At 48.1% G+C, this 20,658-nt stretch overlaps 1 protein-coding gene across 9 annotated transcripts in view; it reads right to left on the bottom strand.

Annotated features, from left to right (window-relative positions):
• CACNA1B (calcium voltage-gated channel subunit alpha1 B) overlaps positions 1-20,658 on the bottom strand; it is a 298,336-nt gene that overhangs the window by 67,897 nt on the left and 209,781 nt on the right. For 5 of the 9 annotated variants that reach the window (XM_039720117.1, XM_039720118.1, XM_039720119.1 and 2 more), the window contains 6 exons: positions 10,863-11,687; positions 8,953-9,179; positions 7,115-7,235; positions 3,921-4,050; positions 3,052-3,111; positions 2,244-2,350 (listed from right to left, as the gene is read on the bottom strand). In XM_039720117.1, coding sequence (XP_039576051.1) covers positions 2,244-2,350; positions 3,052-3,111; positions 3,921-4,050; positions 7,115-7,235; positions 8,953-9,179; positions 10,863-11,687 — 1,470 coding nt within the window. Of the gene's footprint in view, positions 1-2,243; positions 2,351-3,051; positions 3,112-3,920; positions 4,051-7,114; positions 7,236-8,952; positions 9,180-10,862; positions 11,688-18,530; positions 18,594-20,658 lie in introns of all 9 variants that reach the window. The other 4 variants (XM_039720115.1, XM_039720116.1, XM_039720120.1 and 1 more) reach the window with 1 other exon arrangement.

Here is a 20,658-nt window from a genome sequence, read left to right as displayed (position 1 = left end):
TGGAATGGGGATGAGGAGCAGGGCTTACAGATAGCAGAAAAATCACAGAAGAAATTCAAATTTTTCTGAATCTCACAAATAAGCTTGTCTGACTTTAATCTGGGAGACAGTAACTAGGCAGGGTTTATGCAATCCCTGGCTGTAAAACCCTGCTCAAGACTCACTCACAGTGGAAAATAAAAGCAGCTTGGGGCACCTATTATAAAGCACAGGCAGGGGATGTAGAAGTAATTTATTTAGAGGCTGATGAGGTGCTGTTAGATATTCATGGCCCAACATGAGCAACAGAAGAAAACCTGAGCATGAAAATCCTCAGAAAGATTAAAATTATTCATTTTAATCCGTAACTCGAGCAAGGAAAATCTCCCTCAAAAGAAAATGGTGTTCAAAGAGAAGATGATTTAAAGGCAGAGCCTGAGGTTTGTTCTCACAGCACAGGGAGCTGCTCTGAAGGGCTCCCAAAATGCCTTTCTCCCATCACTCTTGGAAGTTTGAATTCCTGATGGAAAAGGGAAATTCTCATGGAACCCCAGACTCTGGGTTGTGTTGTTTTATGTGATTATTTTACTTCTCTACCTCTCTTCAACTCAGAGGAGCTTTGTTAAATTCTAATGTTGCTACATGGCTTTTTTTAGTTAAATTTTTGATTAACTCAGTCTGGCTTAAGTCAGTCTAGTTCTGAAAGATGTTCCACAGATATGTTTCATATTCAGGGAAATAAAACCCCATACATGTCCAGTCAAGCTTAAAAAGCAGCTTGGTTCTGGATATTAAATTTTAGGTTAGCAGGACATTCACCAAGACAATTTTGCTTAGGACAGAGCAGTTGGCTCCTCCAAAAATCAGATTTTTAATGAGATACAAAATGTTTAAAGAGAGGACAGCAGCACCCCTTTGAAAACATTATGTTGGATATGATTTTCTCCAAGACCTGACTAATTTGGTGAAGGATCAGGCACAGCCCAGCTTTCAATATCCCCAAAAATCACACCTAAAATATCGATTCTGTCCATCCACTTTTTGGTTAATTTAACTTAGAGGGTGTATTTGTATTTGTGTTTATCTCTATTTGCACCGAAGAAAAGCAGATCTAAACCACAAATCTCACAGCCTCGATGCGACAGGAATTTTGACAGCTCAGAAAACAAAAAATTGCTGAGGAATATTTTAACAGAAAGGCAACATTTTGTGCAATTTTTTGTGCAGAGCTGAGGGAAGAGCAGAGATTTGGCTCTGCTTTAAAATTTCTGCCAGTCTAAAGCAGCCCAGGCACGCTCCGTGGCTCCTGACAAAGGTGGATGCTTTTCTCATTAGCTGCTAATTCTCTTTAGCAAGTGAAACAATTTCCTCTCCTCTAATCATCGTGTCACAAACCGGGGAGTGCGGGGCTGCTGAACATTCCCCTAATTGCTCGGGGCTAATTTAGCACAAGATTAAACTGGTCAAGTCCCGCTGCCTGTTTCCAGGTCTCTCCCATTGTTTCTCAGGAAAGGATTTGCAAACAACAATCCGAGTGGAAAATTTCTTTCCATTCTCCAGCTCGGCTCCTGAAGGATGGAAGGAGATGCATTGCTCTTCCTCTGGTTGTTTCCAAGGAAAAAGGCTCAGATGAGAAGTTAATCTTAATTTTTAAAGAGTTATTTCTCCGTGTTTGTTGCTCAAAATCCTCCATGACATGAAATAAGAACGCGGGGTATTATTTAAAGGCATAAATACAGAGCTGGGTTTGAGGAGGGAGGAGTAAAAGTGAAACTCAGTGGAAGTACAGAAAGAGGAGAGAAAAAGAGAGAAATAGCAAAGGTTTGTGAGCCAGAATAAATATCCACAACTCCGGAAATAAGGGTTTGCCAAGAGTTCAGAAGTTATCAGCTGAGTTCTTGAAGTGTTTTCTCAAAATGAGAGTGATTCTCACAATCACTGACTGGACACACTGGACTGCCACGAAGTGTTACAGTGAGTTCCTGAAAAGAATTGGCCAGAGAGTCACAAAAATCTTGTCTGTGTGTTTGGATGAGCAGCGAATGGACTCAGCCTAAAGCTGGGAGGATTTTCTCCAGATTCCACAACACCAATTCAGCTGGGTTTATTCTTTTCTTCCCACCCCCTGGAAAAAGGGCAGGAACTGAACATTTCACTGAGAAATGGAGCCACAAACATCACACAGCCACTACCCCTGTGCCAGCCTCCTGCCCCCTCTGTCATTTATTCCCTGGAATTTAGGAGGAGGAGGAAAATGAACTTACGAGAAGGCAAAAGCCACCAAGGCCCCACTGACCACAATGAAGTCCAGGATGTTCCACAGGTCACGGAAGTAAGAGCCAGGGTGGAGCAGCAGCCCCAAGTCAATCATCTGCAGAGAAAACCCAGCAAAGGAAGAGTTTTAATAAAACATGGCCCCAAATCCATCCTGCCAAGGGGCAGGAGAAGGGTCTGGATCAAAGCACCCTTCACAAATGGCTGAGATACTCGGTCGAGCTGCTCCTCTCTAACAGGCAGGAAAACTCTCCCAAAAATGAAGCTCAAATCAACAAACCACAGCCAAAAGCTGTAGAAATGAGAGCTCTCTCTGCTCCCTGGGATTTTTTCCACACACATGCATTAATCCTGGTTTTATTCTGCATCTCTTTTGTATCTTGCTCTGACTGGAAAACCCAACTCCTGCCTTACCCCAACACTGAACCCTGACTTTATGGAAAAGTTACTGCCCACAGTCCTGGCAAAACCTGTCACCCTAGTGAACAAAAACATGACAAACCAATAATCAGTTGCTATTAATATTCCTTCCAAAGGGAAGAATCAGGAGTGTCTCAGCAAGGTCTGTCAGCTCCTGGTTGTTCCCAGTTCTTATCCTCTTACACAGTCACAGCTCCTAAAGATATCCTGATTTTCCTCCATAAAATATGAGATTGAAGCCAGGAGAGCTGTTGCATCTGATTGTGAGAGCTGTTCCCAACCTCAAGCTCTCCATCTTCCCCAGCTCTGTCCTGCTTCAGCTTCTCACAAATAAATCTGAAAAAGAAGGTGAATCTTCCTGCTTGGAAAAGTTCTTACCTTGATCACCATCTCAAAGGTGAAGACTCCTGTGAATATATAATCCAGGTACTTCAGAGCCTAAGTGGGAAGGAGAAATGTGTGTTAGGGAAGGCCACACGCTGAAATAACCTGCACATAAGCAAGGAGTAAAATAGCTAATCCAGCAATGGTCTGTCTGCTGGGATGGACAAAAATCATCTGGTGGGAGGGCTGCAGATAATTTAGGCACAAACATGAACCATCTGATTTAAAGCAGCATTTTACCAGTCCTTGCCACACTGCACCCAAGGCTGGCTCCAGTGCACCTGCATTTCTGGCAGGTTTACCGAGGCAAAGGGGTATTTCAAAATGAAATGTTTGAACATGCTTTCCTAGGGATGTTCAAGGTCCTTAGGATCCAGCCTTTCCCACTGTGGAACGGGGTGCCAGCTTTGCAGCTCCTCCACCAAAGCCACCTCAGGCACACAACCCCTGATTTCCAAGCTCTCAAGCTCAGATGTGGCTGAAGCAGCAGAAAGGGACAGGAATTTGAGCACTTTGACAGTGAAACAAAGATAACTGGAGTGTGTTCTCAAAGGCAGCTCTAATTCTGCATCACCAGCACCTGCGGAGATGGGAACGGCCGCGCAGTGAGCTGGGAGGAGAAAAGCACCTGAATTCTGGGCATTTTGGGAGGAGAAAAGCACATGGATTCTGGGCATTTTGGGAGGAGAAAAGCCCATGGATTCTGGGCATTTTGGGAGGAGAAAAACACATGGATTCTGGGCATTTTGGGAGGAGAAAAGCACATGGATTCTGGGCATTTTGGGAGGAGAAAAGCACATGGATTCTGGGCATTTTGGGAGGAGAAAAGCACATGGATTCTGGGCATTTTGGGTGGCACTCACGTCGTTCCTGGGAGACTCAGCTTGGACAGGGTCCTCTGCAGCCAGGGCGATGCTGCTGAGGGCGATGACGATCAGGATCACCATCTCGAAGTAGCGCAGGTTGACGATGTAGTGGAACAGGCGGCGGATCCTGCAGGGACAGGAGGAGCACACGAGGGGTCACGGGGCTGGGAAGGGGGGAAACTGGCACAAACCCAGCAGGAGCAGCACCTCTGGGATTGCTGCTGTGATAATGGGAAGGAAATTTAAAAACAGGCTTCAAATTCCAGTTGGCAGCAGGTCTGTGGTGAGAGATAAATAAGGGAGTTCAACATCTTTGCACTGATCTCTGCTCCCTCTGCAAAGCAACAACATCCATTCATCTCTTTATCTATTTATCTCCCTATCTAGTTATTTCTCTATCTATTTATCTCTCTACCCATCTGTCAAAAGAGCACTGAGAGCTTTCAAGCATCCACACTCAATTCTGCAAATTATGTATGTGGCACTCCCCCGTCCTTCTCCCTCTGAACTGCCAGGTTAACGCCCTGTGAGCTCAAAACAAGGTTTGAAATCCTTTTAGTGTCAACTAATCCCTTTAAAATGTTGAGACTCAGCTGAATCTGCCTTTGTGGCTCTGAGTGTTCCTCCCACCAATCTCTCTCTGCCTGCACTTTACTCCAACTCTCACTTTACAGCACAAATACTTTACAGGAATAGATTTGATTACTTCCACCTAATCTTTTTATTCACAAATTGTGTCCGAGGAAAATGGTAAATGCTCCCATTTCTAAGCAATCCAAAAGTCTTCACAAATTGCAGCTAATAATTCCTTCTGACCACAATTCCCAAATCCTTAATTGCACACAGAGCTCTGCATTTGCACCATATTTGTCAGCTGAATAAAGGACTTAGCCTGAGAATCAAATTATAGATTTAACTTGCCAACAACTTTGTTATCTGAGAAAGTATTTCAGCTCCTCTATCCCATTTTCTCTAAGCAAATATCTGAACAGTGAGAATTAAAGTCTATTTTTCACATCTACTTACATACTCCTTTTCTTTGGCTTGCTAATGGATTCAGAGTGGAAAAGAGTTACAAATACCAGGGAAGCAAATGTGGTAGAAAATAACCTGGAGAAAAGTGCTTTTGTGGACCCCTTAACTGTGGTTTTCAGTCTGCCAGGAGAAGAAGATCATCTCCATGCTTGGAGAAGCCACAGAAGTGAAAGGCAACATTTCCAATACCATTTCTAACCATAATTCCTGCATCAAACTCAATCCATCAAAGCAATAACAACCCCTATTTTTAGCCCCTCATCGCTCATAACCAGCAGTGAGATGTGGGAGCATTTGTGAACTGCCAGTGGGGCTTGAGAAATCACTTCAGAGCCCCGTGTGCTCTAAGAGGGAGGTGCCACTTGGGGAAAAAAGGAATTTATTTCTGCTTCCCTGAGCTGTTTTCCCCTCTGGCAGCACCCGGGTCATGGATCCCCAGCAGGGCTTGGAAGGGAAATGGCAGCACTGGAGTGGGGAAAAGCTTCTGAGCCCAGAAAGAGCTCTCAGCTCTGTTCCCAGCAGCCAGAACCCCTGGGGGGATGCAGCTTTCTCTGCACCTTGCCCAGAGGAGGACAAACAAGCTGCTGTCATTCCTGGAGTTTGAGATTTGTCTTGGTATTCCCCCTTGGCTTGCTTGTAACACATTTTTTCTGCCAGTGAACTTTGTTTTTCCAATGGTCTTTCAGAACAGGTTGTTTTTGGTTTTTTTTGGTTTTTTTTTTTTGTTGTTGGTTTTTGGGTTTTTGGTGGTTTTTGGGTTTTTGTTTTTTTTCCTGGGGGGAAGTGAAAGCTGGAGCAAGCTGAAACAACAAAGCAACTGAAAGAACCCCCAAATCCTGGACACCGAGGCTCAGAACATCCTAACTGTGATGAGGGCAGAGAAAAGAAGCAGCCACAGGATACAACGAAATGTTGCTGCTTCTCTGCCTGCCCAGCCCAGTCTTCAGCTCAGAGCCCCGGGCTCAGCACCCCTCACTCCTCACCCAGCTCTACTGCCTTGGCACATCTTTCCCAGCTCATTTTTGGTGGTCACTTCACAGCAAAAAGACCAAACATTAGGGAAATAACCATTTCCTTATCCATCCAGACAGAGGCCAAACTCCATAATCCTAATTTGGCTCCCCAGCTGATGGTCCCAGGGCTGCCAGAGCTCCAGGAGTGTTTGGACAATCTGGAATGGCCAGGTTGGGATTGCTGGGGTGTCTGTGCAGGGCCAGGAGCCAGATTAATGATCCTGGTGGGTCCCTCTCAGCTCAGTCAGGAGATTCTGGGATGCTGTTCAGCCTTCAGGGAGTACCACAGGGGATTTTTGGATGTCAAATCTGAGAACTCAGAGCCTTTTTTGTTCCAGAACTGCGGAGGATGTCACAGCCCTCAGCAGCAGGAGCAGAACTCATCCTTCTCTTAAACCCAGCTGCCAAAGAAGGGCCTGAGCTCCCCTTTTGTATCTGGGCAAGAAGTACAAGTTTACCTGAGCCAGAGAGAAACCTCTGCTCCAAGGGGATCTCCAGAAGTTCCAAACACCCTCCCTTAAAATGCTCAAACTGACTCACAGCCCTTCATGCCACAATAATTCCAATCCCTCTCCCTGTTGGTGCCACAGCCCTGCAGAGGAACAGGTTCAGAATTCCCAGGCCTGCAGTCCAAAGCTCTCAGGAGGCAGCGCTGCCTGAAGGGGAAGAAATGCCCCAACCCCAGCAGAACCCACTCCAAGCCTTGGCAAATAAAAAACATCCAGGTTTTCTCAAAAGTTCAGTGTTTGCAGTGATGCAAAGCCACTTTATGGAAAGAACAGGAATTCCGGCTGAGGAACCTGCAGGAATTTGCTGGTACCCAAATATTCCTCAACCTGTTACTCCTGATGAAATCTTTTCCCAACAGTGAGGGAATATTCCTCAACTTGTTATTCCTGATAAAATCTTTTCCCAACAGTACCTGTGCTCCCACTTTTTGGGATCTAAATCAGCAGGGTCTGCCCAAAGCATTTTATTTCCCCTGTCCTGATAATTTATCCCCCCAGGAAACAGATCAACAGCATCTGGCCTACAGAAATAAGCTTTGATTTCACACCCCAGTGTGTTTTCAGAGATGAAAATCCCACTCGTGTTATTGCTTTGAAGCACCTGGAGCCCATAATTGGTGTTAAAGGAACTTACGGATTTGTGGGGCTGAGGATGAACATGGAACTGTAAGGCAGGATTGGTTTAGGCCCATTTTTGGTCAAGTCATCGACGTCTTTCTTCTCCTCTGTTTTGCTTTCAAACTCCACGTTGTTCACTGGAAATGGGAATTCAGGGAGAGCACAAAGGAGAGGGTTAAAAAGGGATCTGCAGCCTTCCTGCTGCCTGGAACAGCTGGAAATGGCAACAGCAAGCTGGGAGAGCAAACAGCCTTGGGAAGTGCTGATTAAATGGGATGAACAATCATCGGATCGTTATCACCCCCTGCCCCTCCACTGCTGCTGAGCCACAGGAACAGCCAGGAAATGAAACCGTGAGCTGATTTATCCCGGAGCTGCCAAACTGAGGCTAGAAAACTCATCCCAAGGAGCACAGATTCTCAGGGAGAGGGATCAACTCAGGATCCTTGAAAGAAAATCAAAAGGAAGTCTGACCAGCCTTGTGATTCGGAGTTTTGTCCTGTGGAGCAGGAGCACAACTGGCTTTGGAACACATAAAGGAGCAGATTCATGGACAAGGCTTAATAATCTGGAGGCTGAGACTGCTGAACTTCCCAGAAATAGGAAAAGAGGCAGGAAAGGACTTCTTGGACCCCCAGAGCTGTGCCTGCATCGTGCACCTCGGTTTGGTCAGAGTTCCCCATGGGCAAAGGTGAGCAGATCCATCCTAGAGCAGGTTTTGGGATCTCCTTCTCTGAGATTGTTCCCAACCTCCCTCCCAAAGGTTGGAAATTCTCCAGTGCTCATCCTGACTTCACTTGCAGGGGGTTTATGGGATAATATACTGAAGATAATTTCCCATCTACGAGCTGGGTAACATTTTATGCTGCAAATTCTCTTCTTAGACACACATAAAGGCTCTTCCATTAATTCCCAGGACCTAAAGTCCAACAATCCCACCCTTTGGAATGCATTCAGTGCAGGGCTGTTATTACTTTTTATTTTATTTTGCAAGGAAATGACATTTCTTTGTGTTTGAGTGACATGTTCAATAAACTCCTTATTGGATCTCCAGCCAGATCCAGAGGAAATGGCCAAGAAAGGGAGAGACTGATAAATTGTGATTGACAGGAACTCAGCATCACAATATAGGAAAATAACCATTGAAGAGGGGGAAAAAAAAAGGAGAAAGAAGAAGGAAAAATAATTATAAAAAAAGATAAATCTTGTGGCTGACAATAGAATGAAAAAATACAGAGATCCTGCCAGATCTGGCTGTGCCTCTTGGAAAGTAGAGTCCTGACAGCCAGAAGATTAATGTAGACCTCTTGGATTTCCTTCTGGGGTTCTCCTCAGCTCTCCAGACTCCTCCAGGCTGTTCCCACCCTGCCAGGGATCAGCACCAAAGGGTGGGAACAGGCTGGTGGTGGCTGGGCACAAGGATCATGGGATCATCTGTAAATCTGTGCAGACAGATCAAGGCAGAGAGCTCTGGAGAAGGACAGGGAGGGTGGCTCTGCTCCCAGTGTGATGCAGAGCATTGGAAAAAGCTCTGGAATGTCACAGGAGCCCAAGCAGCAGGGTCACACATGGATGTTGCTCTCCCTGCTCCCTCACCTCTCCCTTACACACAGGGTGTGGCCTGGGTGAGCCATCTCCAGGGAATCCATCTCCAGGTGTTTTCCAGAGCCACCAGGAGCCCAGCAACCCTTGCTGAGTTCCTGCACTCTGTGTGGCAATTACAGCTCCTCTATCACCAAGTTCCCTGGCTGCCTCTCAAGGACGGCAGCACCCAGGAGAGCCCCCCTCACTCCCTGGAGATTTGGATTTCCTGGCAATTGCACAGCAGGAAAAGCAGGGCACAAAGGCACTCACTTGGAATGACAGTGGTTTCCCCTGGAGGGGCAGTGATGGTGACAGGGATGTTCACAGTGGTGGTTTTGTCCAGGGGGGGCTGAATCATCCTGGTCACGTTCTTCTGGTTGTCGGCATCCTCCGGCTGCTCAGGCACCTTCTGCAGGTAAGTGCTGGGCAGGGTGTGCACAGGGACACTCCCAGGGCCACTGCCACTGCCACTGGCCTCCAGCTCACACTGGTTCTCCCTAGGAAAAAGTGGGATTTGTTCAATATGGCCCAGGAAAGGTTCAGAGAACACATCCCTGATGCTGCACCTCGTGCTGGGCTTGTTTCCTCCATGGAAATGCTTTGCAGGACTGTGGCATTCACATTCTCTGAACAGAGAGAGACATAATTCTCTCTCCCAAGATTTTTCCTGGGGAAAGAAGTGAGAACCTCAGAGAAGAGAAAACAATTCTTATCTCCATTCCCTGCTCCGGTTGTTTGTTTTCCTGGGGAAAGAAGTGAGAACCTCAGAGAAGAGAAAACAATTCTTATGTCCATTCCCTGCTCCTGTTGTTTGGCACATGTGGAATGTGTTATGGAGATTGTTTACCCAAAGTGATTTGTTAGTTGGACACCAGTGAGGGTTGTTTGGATTCCTTGCCCAATTGGGTCAAAGCTGTGTCCTGGCTGTCTTAGACAGTCACAGGTTTTTCTTTAGTATCTTTGTAGTATCCTTTTAGTATAGTATAGTATCTCTTTAGTATGTAATATAGTATAGCTTAATAAAGAAACTGTTCAGCCTTCTGAACAATCATGGAGTCAGAGCACATTATATTCCCTGGCTGGGGGTGCCCTGCATCGATACAGGACAACCTCTGACAGCAAAATTTGGGATCTTTTTCTCTAAGACCTCCTGAGCCAAACCCCAATCCCAGCATTAGGAGGGGACTGTGGCAATGGACATCCCTGGGGTCACTTTAATGATGCTCCCACGCCAGGACCATGTAGCAGTGCCATGAGCCACTCCCCAGAGCAGCTGCTGGATGAATCCTGACACACTGCTCCCTAACGCTCTCCCCAGGCCTTATTTAAATGTGCTGATTCCATTTTCCAGTTTTTGGAACGGTTTGGAATGGTTTTGGAACCCTTCTGGAACGTGGCAGTCAGCAGCTAAATGGCTCCTGCTCTCCTCTGCAGCAGCAGCAGCTCTGCTCCAGTGAGGAGGAAAGTGAGCCCCTGCACATGAGCACGCTGAACAGCAGACAAAGTGTTTGGAAATTCAGCTGAAAGGAAGATAATTTAGACAGGAAAATTATTATCTCAGTGCCACTCACAGCTCTCCACGGTGACATGAACTCTATTCTAAAGAATCCCAGTGCAATTTCTTTTCCATCAGACTAATAAAGCTGAAAAGGCAATCTATCCTTCTTTATTAACTACTCCAAATGCTTCACCAGGGCTGCTTTTCTCACTTGACTTACATAAGAATTAAAGCAAATGGGGGCCATCGTTGCTCTTAATGGAAGAGGCCATGTGCTGGAACAACTGGTGGTGCAGCTGAAGGCTCCCCATTAAAAATGAAAATCAAAGGGCTGTAAGCAAGGCTGGCTGAAATTTAAATAGATGTCCCTCAGGAGCTTCCTTCAGAAGGAAGGAAATTTCCCTTCAGAAGCTGGGAAATTCTCTGCTCCACTTGGTGTCCTGCAGGGTCTGTTGGTGTTTACAGCATATTTCCTGCCTTAAACCTGAGCTGTTTTATGAACCAAAATTGTCTGTCACTGCTGACTGAGGCAAAACAGAACTGCAGCTTGTGGTGGGAGCTGGTGTGGAGACAGGGACAGCAGGGAATCCCACAGGGAGGGGCAATAAGGGATTTTCTGGACACATCTGGGGCTTTGTGACCCCTGACCCGACCCAGGCAGGGTCTGGCAGCACTCACTCACTTGGGCTGGTGATTCCGGTGCTCCTTCTCGCCAGCCTCCCCCTCCTTGTCCCCGCTGTCCTTCTCCACGGACTCGTAGGTGGACAGCGCCCTGTTCCTGAGCCGGTGCCGCCGGTGGGGCTCCTCTGCGTTGTCCCCCTTGGCCCCGGGCTCTCCATCCCTGTTCCCGGAGCGGGACCCTCCGCGGTGCCGGGCGCGCCGCTCGCTGCGGGCGCCGTTGGCAGTGCCATTGCCCTCCTTGCCCGGCCGGTCGGAGGAGTGCCGGTGGCTGCGGTGCCTGCGGTGCTCCTTCTCAGCCCCTTCCTCCACCGAGCCTCGCCTGTGGTGCCTCTTCCCACCTTCCTGCCCCCTGCTACGGTCGCTTTTCCCTTCCTTGCTGCCCCCTTCCACCTCCTTGCTGCGGCTCCGGTGCTGGCGGTGCCGCTCCTCCTTGTTGGCAGCCCCGGCTTCGCCGCTCTCGTCCTTGGTCACGTCTCCCTTCTCCTGCTCTCCCAGCTTCTCCTTCTCCCGATGCCGGTGGTGCTTCCGTGGCGCTTCTGCCCCGTCGGTGGAGGTGGGTTTGGGGTGCTCCACCACCTCCTGGACATCCACGGGGCTCAGCTTGGTGATGTTGTTCCTGCCTTCGCCGCGGGGCTCCACGACCAGCGGCCGGTCCAGGTGGGTTTTCATGTCGGGCCGGATGTGCAGGGGGGTGGCGTAGCGCACCCGCTCCTCGGGGTCCAGCTCGTTGTACAGGGCCTCGCAGCTGGCTCGGAAGTTGTGCATCCGGATCTGGCTCGTCCTCTGCTCCCAAACCGACTTGGATTTGGAGGAATTCTGCTGCTTGCTAAGGGCGGGAGAAAGGTGAGAAGTCAGCACCCGAATTCGCACCAATTCCCTAAATGCCAACCAAAAAAAAGAGGGAATGTTTAGCTGAGGCGGGGAATTAGAGGGTCAAACCAAAGGAGTAACAGGGATGGAGAGAGAACATGAGCAGGGAAAGCCAGCAGGATCATCCGTGTTAGTTTGCCCACACACTATGAGATCAGCCCTCTGGAAAGGAGTTATTCTGCGTTTTGGAAATGTGGAAGCCTCGGGAATTGTCTGAAGGATTAAAACGTCAGCACACAAAAATCACACACCCCAGCCAGAGCTTTGGAACAGCCCACAAAGCTTCCCAAAATTAGCAGCATTTTTCTCCCCACCTGGAAATATCTGGGTGAGGAAATTAGCAGTGAGCAAGAGAAGTTAGATCAGCAGGAGGAGCAGGGAAAATGAAACCTGTCCCTGAGGATCCGAGCCTGCCACCAGCCCCTTCCCCTTCCAGCCAGCTCCAGGGATTGTTTTCCAGCTGTGCTGCCCTGCTGGCTCATAGAAGAGGTTTAAAACTGTTCTAAATCCACAGCATCCTTCCAGGTGAGCACGGACCAGCCACACATCATTGGAGAATGGAAAAGTACAAGTAAGAGGAAAACTGTCCTGTGCACCAGGAAAAGAGCCCAGAGGGTGGGAGAGTCACACACAGATCCATGAAAGATCCTGAGCTGAAAGGGATCCATCAGGATCATCAATCCAGCCTCTGTCCCTGCCCAGACCCCCCAGCAACCCCACCCTGGGCATCCCTGGCAGCGCTGGCCAAAGGCTCCTGGAGCTCTGGCAGCCTCGGGGCCGTGCCCATTCCCTGGGGAGCCTGGGCAGTGCCAGCACCCTCTGGGGGAAGAGCCTTGCCCCGAGCTCCAGCCTGAGCTGCCCTGGCCCAGCCCCAGCCGTGCCCTGGCTCCTGTCCCTGTCCCAGAGCAGAGATGGGAGCTGCCCCTCGGGAGGAGCTGCAGCCCCGGGGAGCTCTGTCCTCACTCTGCTCAGCTGAACAATCCCAGAGCCCTTAGTCCCTCCTTGTGTGGCCCCTTCTGGCCCTTCACCACCTCAGTATCCCAAGATGAAGATGAGACGGGACCACCTGGAGACACCTGCTCATCTCTGTCATCTCTTGTGACCAAGACACCTCCTCTGGCATGGCCTCAATGCTTTGGTTTCTCAGCACAGCATTTGGGTTCTCACCACCACATTCAAAGTGACCACAAACCCAGCCAGGGTTTGAAGGTTGTGAAGGGACAACTTTTTCTTTTTCTCCTAAAAACCTCAAGCCAAACTCTGCTTTTCACTGGCTGCCAGGTGAATTCTGGATTTAACCTCGTGGAGGCTCAGCACCCATTTTTTGTTAATGAAACTTTTCTAGCAAAACCAGAAAAAGCATTTTCCTCCTCCCAGCCTACTCTGACACCTCCATTCCCCACACCTCAGGCTGAGCTGTGCAGCTGGAGGGAGCAGAGCCCACAGGGGAGGCAAACACGGCTTCCTTACGCATTTTCTGGGCTCCCCTGGCAGTGGGAAAAAGCAGCTTTTGCGTGTTCTGGTGCTGATTGGGACTGTCTGGCTCTGTCACCGTGCACAGACCCCGGGGAGGTGACGTCCAGCCACGCTCATGTGGCACAGTGGGAGCTGTCAAAAGGGTTTTGTGTCGCTGGGCTCTGCTGGGGAATCGCTTCTTTACCGAGGTTGTTGCTGCCTGATGCTGCTAAAAGGAAAAAATTCACTAAGAGCCCTCATGAGAGCACCCAGGCAGATGTGAAAAACCCCATTTAGTCCCAAAATCAGAGCTGATCACCAAAATTAAATATCTATGCCCTGCTGCCAAGTTCTGGACTCATTTTCCAGCAGCTGAGTCCCCCATTTACACCACAGCAGGAAGAAGTGATAAAAATCACAGTTCTAAATGTAAATAATAGCAGAAGGCCCTGCTTAGAGCCCTGCTCACCCCAAATCCTACGCTTAAGGGGGACAGGCTCCTCCTGAGACAGAGCCCCCTCCAAGCTGGCACAAGGATGAACAGCCCCATCACAGTGGGCACTCACCACTTTCTTTAGTTCAAAATCATTAGGGAAAAAAAAAATTTCACTCATCAGCAGCTTTCCTTGGTTTGAGAAGGAATAAGGAATATGCAGATCCTCTGACTGCCCAGCCCTGCTGCCCTGTCCAAGGATTTCCCATGGGAAGCCACAGGAAAAGCTCTGTAGAGCTCTCTCAGGCAGCAGAGATGGAGCTGCCTGGGATGGACAACCCAGAGTGTCCTGTACATCCTCTGGGATGGCTGGGAGCCTTGCTCTGCCACACTCCAGGTTTTAGCTCTGCCAAACCCAACTGGACTACAAATCTCTTCAAAGCCAGGCTCAGAGAAAGTTCAGGGATTTTCTGTGCCTGGCGGAGCTCCCTGAATGCTGCGACAAAGAACTCTGTTCTTAGGGAATATTCCTCACTCCATAGTGAAAGTCCTGGGGTGGGGACCAGCCTCTGTCCTGTGCTTTGGGCAGCACTGAGGTGATAATAAGCCTTAATGATTAATTGGAAAAGTGTCTTTGTGCTGAAACTTCCAGTTTACCTAAAACCCAAGAGCAGAGGTAGGAGCACAACTACCCCCTGCTCCATCCTCTCCTGCACTGCCACAGGTCGGGAACCAGCAGGGCTGGGACACGAAGCCTCAGTGTCCCTGCAGTGACTGCCAAAGCAAAACACCAAGAAAATCATCAGGCAGCTGCCATGGCCACAGCCCGTGCCTGCTGCCTGTGCTGTGCTCATCCCAGCTGGCTCAGGCTGGAAATGCAAGATGTGGCTGTGGTGTTCTGACTCTGGCAGTGGGTTGTTTTCTATATTTGTACTATTGCATTTGTATTTTAATTTTCCTAGTAAAGAACTGTTATTCTTACTCCCTTATCTTTGCCTGAGAGCCTCTTAATCTCAAACTTATAATAATTCAGAGGGAGAAGGTTTATATTTTCCATTTCATGAGAGGCTCCTGCATTCCTTTCAGAACCTGTCTTTTCAAACCAAGACACCAGCCAAGAAGGAAAGAAAATCCCCTCAATCAGGCTGGAAGTGAAGAGGAGGAAAATTGGGATTCAGGGCTGATCCTCAGCCCAGCTCTGACATGAGCTGTGCCACTACAGGAGGGGTTTTGCACTTGTGTTTCAGTTCCACCAATAACATAAATCAGCTCTTAAATGATCTCTGAGCTGTTCCCACTGCCCATCACTCAGGGCTAAGTGAGAGGTGCTGCCAGGGAACTGCACCCCTGAGAACCAGCAGGAACCAGGCAGTGCACACATCAACCCAGCTCAGATCCCTGGGTAAATCAGACACTGACATTCCAAGCTGGAATTTCCCAGCACCTGGAAATGAGCTGCATCCTTAACACTGACACAAGTTACGGAGGCGAGTGCCAAAACCTCCAGCACAAAGCCACCCGCTGGCTCTGGGCACCAACAGCTCCAGAGCAGGAGCTGCAGAGGCAATGCCTGCACAGCCATTCCTCTTTCCACAGGAAAAACACTCCAAAAATATTTTTTAAATGGCAAATCAGGATATTTAGGAAGTGTGGTAAAAACCCAGTCAGGAAAACACAATGCCTGTGAGCTCAATTTCACCTCCAGAGCAGTGAGGAGCATCCCAAACCCTGTCATCCCAAAATCACCACCCAGGACCCAGAGCCAGGGCACAGCACCTGAGCACATGGGCCCCGTGGGGACAGTGCTGGGAATTCCAGAGCCAGAGCAGCAGCAGGAGGTGGCAGCTGCTTGTCCAGCTGGATTTATCCAGCCCTGGCTCTCTCTGGGTCCCCACAGCCACCATGCTCAGGATTTGTGGCAGCTCCTCCTCTCCTGGTGCTCCCTGGGCATGGGGACAGCCTGGGAGCTGATTTATGGCACCCCTTAAAGCAAAGCAGGGCTTCAGCCCAGCTGCCTGCCCAGGAGGAGATGCAGCAACAGGAGGGGTTTAGAGGAGATGAAAAAACATCAACGGGGCAAAAATGAATTCCTCTGCTTCTCCCCTCGTTTGGGGCAGTGAATTCTGCACAAATCAGGGCAGGCACAGCCCAGCTACAGCATGAGCTACTCGTTTAACTGAACAAAAAGAGGATTTGTGATAACAAATATTTACTTCACCAAAAAAAATCCATAAAAAAACATAAAATTCCACAAAAGAACATAAAGCCAACTGCTTATCTGAACCCTGCTCACTGCTGGCTGCTTAAAACGCTCCTAAAGCCATTAGGGAAATTGCCCTGTAAATCACCCCTGACTTGCCAACATCCCACAAACACTGCTGGTAATTCATTGCTTTACTCCCCATCCCTATTTTCAGGAATATTTGGAACTCTTTGAAGGCTCTACTCCATCCCCAGATCCTCCAGGCTGGAAATGTTGTAGATACCCCTGCTTGTACAGTTCCACTGCTTTTCCTTGGGTTAAAACACCAACAAACAACTCCTGCCTGTGGCTGGAAAGAAAACCCTCAGTTCCTGGAGAATCAAATAAAATTCATATTAATGAATCAATGACTAATATTGGTATAAATTAAAACCTGAAAGAACTGTGTGGTTTGTTCAAAGAAAGGGAAGTATATTTTTAGACAGATTCTAATCTTAGGGTGCTCCTTAATGATTCAAGATTTTGTTCCCATAACCTTTAAAATCACTGCTACACTTCATGGAAATCCTTAACATTTTGCTGCAGTAAATAATGAATGAAAGCAGCCTACGGAAAGATAATAATTCAGTGTTAAAAATAACCACACATTACACACTGGCGGTGAAATTCTGTGTTTCAGATAAAGGGGAATTTGTTGTTAAAATACAACAAAACCTTTCCACTCAAATCCTCTTTTCTGTTCATGAACTCAGGGTTCATAAACTCCACATTTCCATTTTCCACTTGGAAAACACAATAGGATATTTCACTTTGGGGGTGGTGTGCACAAAGCCCAGTGCTTTATCTCTCTGGAGGTTTTTGGGGAAATGTTCCTTAATACTCACTGAGAAAAAGAAAAAGCACATTCAGCTCATCCATCTCTGCACCTTTCTGCCTGTCAAAACTCCCAGCAGCCAGGAAATACATTGGAAGAAATGATCCAAAAGATGACTAAATCTAATTTCTTCCCCTAACTGTCACTGTCCCAGCCCCGTGAGCCATCAGACCTGGGCACAGACAGGTCACACCTGCTTTGGGCAATCACAAAAGCTCAACCTTGGTCACAGCAGTTAAATTCCAGGGTGTCTCTTCTGGTGGGGATTTAACAACAAACCCCAATGAAAAATGCCTCAAAATGTGGCCGATCCTCCTTCCAAAAGAATTTTGGTACCTGCACTTTGATTTCATCCTTATATAAAAGGCAACTCTGCCTCTGGAAATTTGGAAAAGAGGACAAAATCTATATATTTTTCTAAAGGCTAGTTGGGAAAACATTGATTTGAAGCAGTTTGGGGTAACTTCTGCTGGGGGAAATTGGAATTTTGGGTCAAAGGCAGCTGCCAACACCTCCCTTTCTCCATCCTGTCCCCCCTGTCAGGGTGGGAGGCACCCAAAGTGCAGCTGAGCCCTCTCTGCACCTTTCTGCATGTCAAAACTCCCAGCAGCCAGGAAATACATTGGAAGAAATGATCCAAAAGATGACTAAATCTAATTTCTTCCCCTAATTTTCACTGTCCCAACCCCGTAAGCCATCAGCCCTGGGCACAGACAGGTCACACCTGCTTTGGGCAGTCACAACAGCTCAGTCTTGATCACAGAAGTTAAACTCACATAAAGCATCAACATATTTTAAATCCCAACTTGTCCAAGATCCACCAGTGCACAAGGAGCCCCCAAACACTCAGAGGAATATCAGGGAGGAAAAGCTGCTGGAAAAGCTCCTTGGCTTCACAGTACCTTGGTGCCTGCTGTGGGGCCAGGACAAACCCCCAGGCTGGAATTGCACTTACTTGAGTCTCCAAAAGCATTAAAGAAGAAAGACAAGGTCACACAGTTAAAGGATAACCCAAAGGACACTCGTGGGGGTGGGACAGGAGCTGATGAGGAGTTTTTGGGGTTAGTCAGCAGCAGTAATGATGTTTTTACCAACCTGTTGGTGTCAAAGCACACCCTGACCCACAGCACAGCCAGCAGGATTGGATTGGGAGGAAGCACATGGAGTGAGAGAAAGTTTTCCACTGTGTTTGCTCAACTCCAGCTCCAGAGGAGTTGCCAAGAGCCTCATTAGGACAAAATCTGTCGCTTTAAGCTCCAGCTCGAGAAGGTCAGAGAGCAAAGACATAACCAGCTTTTCAAGAGTTTTCCAATTTAGTCTCACTTGGACCCCGTTTCCAGAATTCTTTTGAAGTCCTCCTCCAGTTTTCCCTCCAAGAGAGCTCTCCTGGTTCTCCCATGGAACCCAGAGTGCAAACATTGGTGGAACATCAAAGCAAACAGCCCAGCACAGAATAAACACAGAGAACAGAAAGAAATACAAGTGAGAACAAGACAAACCATCAAACGAGGGGAGACAGAACAAGAGAGGAGAATAGTTCAGGAGAAATGATGGAAAGGAATTCAGGGAGAAAAATGGAGGAAGGAAAAGGGAGGGGAAAGTCACAGTCAATGTATGGAACACAAGAGTTGCTCACAAATCACAAGCATCAAATGACAATGACACCTTCCAGTCCTTTCCCTGGATGTTGGTCTGGAGGCTTTCTACAATGATGGGAATGATTTTTTGGGGAAAAAGAACACAGGGAGAGTGAAGGCACCAGGAGAAGGGGAAGGCTGATAGAGCTCTAAATGAGAAATCCACGTAGTGAATATCGTAACAGAGAGCAACTCACGGTGAATTTACGCTGGAGACTGACGAGCTGCGAGATACAGTACCTCGAGTTTGCTTTACAAAACTGCACATGCAAAAAAACAAAACAAACAAAGAAAACAAAAAGTGAGAAAGAAAAAGCCAAAAACCAACCAAACAAAAAAAAACCAAACCGAAACAAAAATAAAATCAAACCAAACCAAACGAGCAGAGAAACCATAAAAGACATCGGGAGGAGACTCGTACAGGCCGCGTCCTGCTGGATGCAGACGGGGAGGAGACCGGGCAAGCTCCAGGGCTGTGGAAGGACAGACACACCACCCTCTGGAGAACGGGGACACAACCAAAGAGTCCAAAAGGGAGCCAAAAGGAAAAGGTGCCCCAGAGGCACGCGATGGTGCCCCAGAGGCGGCTCCCTGGTACTCACACCGCCAAAATCCTGCCAGAGCCACCTCTGCGACCCTGGGGAGGGAGCAGGATGCTAATTCCTGCTCTTGGCACTTCCAGGAGGAAGCTTTAGCATGGAGCAAGGGCTGGAGAGAGGACCTCAGGCTCCAAAATCCACCTGAGCTCCAGCAGCTGGTGCCACACAGCTTCTCCTCAGTCCCTGCCTCAGATGGGCTCTTTGGAGGCACCTACCTCTCTCCTCGGACAGGGATTGGGATGGGCCTGGCTCAGACTGCCCAAAATTGGGTCACTGGGCCTAAAAACCTCAGCACTGCTGCAGATTCAGTGGGGCAAGGCCCAGAGGTGAAAGGAGCTTCCTGCAGCTCAAGGAATTTTGTAGATTGTCTTCCATCTCCTCCACACCACTTATGTGGGGGGTTCTAAGTATGGAAATCACTGAATCACACAGAAAAGGCAGGGAATCCACAGAAAACCAGGATTCTAAATATCCTGATTGATCCTGGCTTGAGGCATTAATTTTTTCCTAGCTCTAACAATAATTTTTTAATCAATCTACAGCATTCCAATAATCCTCCCCAAGACTGAAAATAAAATCCCTTCACCTCCTGATTTGCCTTTTCAGTTGCAGCATTTTTCCTTCTCCGTTTACGAGTGTTTAAATCTGTTAACAATCCATTCTAGCCAACCAGAAGGCCCAGTTAAAAATCTAATGTTCTTTGGGTATCATAGAAGTAGAATTTTAAATATACATTTATTAAAATTAATGGATTGTTCTAAACAGAAACATTGGCTCAGATACTCAATATAACACAAAATTCAGAGGTTCAGAAACCTGGAGTGAATATAAGAAAAATTATGGAAGGCATCATAAAAGTTTTGCTTGAAGCAAATAATCTGCTGAGCAGCCAGGTGAAGTATTTTACCTAAACCCCAGGATTTCTGTATTTGTCTGGTGCCAAATGAAACAGGAGCAGAGGCAGAGTGGGGGTGGCATGTCCTGCATGCTGGCCAAGGAAATTATTATTTCCAGGTTGTTCAAGCTGGGGACCTTTTTACTCTTTGGCAACAAAATCCTGCAGGGAACAAGCCCCTGAGTGCAGGGCATAACCAAGAAGTTCCTTTGGGAAAACTTGGGATGGAGGAGAATGCTGCTCTGATTCACCTGGGAGTCAGCACCGTGCAGTACATGTGGAGATTTTGGGTTTAATTGTTGAAAATTGTTGAAAGCAGATGAACATCCCTCAGTGGGAGGCTGGGATGAAGCTCTCTGTGTCTCCCTGCCTTGTTTGGTGCTGGGCAGGATGAAGGCCACGCTCTGTCCTTGTCACCTGTGCAGGGAATGTGACACAAATCCTGCAGCACTCCAAGCTCACTGCTCTGCTCCCATGGCTGGATCTGCCTTTTTCAAACCACAACTTTGCCTGGAACTGCTGTGTGTGAAACCACAGAGCCAGCCCAGCCTCCTTTTCCAGGGCAAAACGACAGCAGGAGTTGATTTTCACCAGATGCTACTTACCAGGAAGGAGGGACAAAGCCCAGAGAGTGGCTGTGGGTGACACGGACGGTGAGGACAGAGAGGAAAACCCACGGGAGGAATCAGAACCTCACACACTGACACACTCCAGGGCAGGAGGAGAGGGAAGAAATCACAACCAGCAAGAAGAAAAGAACACCTCTTCTAATCTACAGCCCCCAGCAGAGCACAGGGCATGGGCTGGGTGTTCAGGCAGCTTCTTGCTGGG

This window comes from Passer montanus, unplaced genomic scaffold, assembly GCF_014805655.1.
Source record: "Passer montanus isolate IOZ18808 unplaced genomic scaffold, ASM1480565v1 scaffold43, whole genome shotgun sequence".
In the NCBI taxonomy this organism is placed as follows: domain Eukaryota; kingdom Metazoa; phylum Chordata; class Aves; order Passeriformes; family Passeridae; genus Passer; species Passer montanus.
This window is presented reverse-complemented; position numbering and strand designations above follow the sequence as displayed.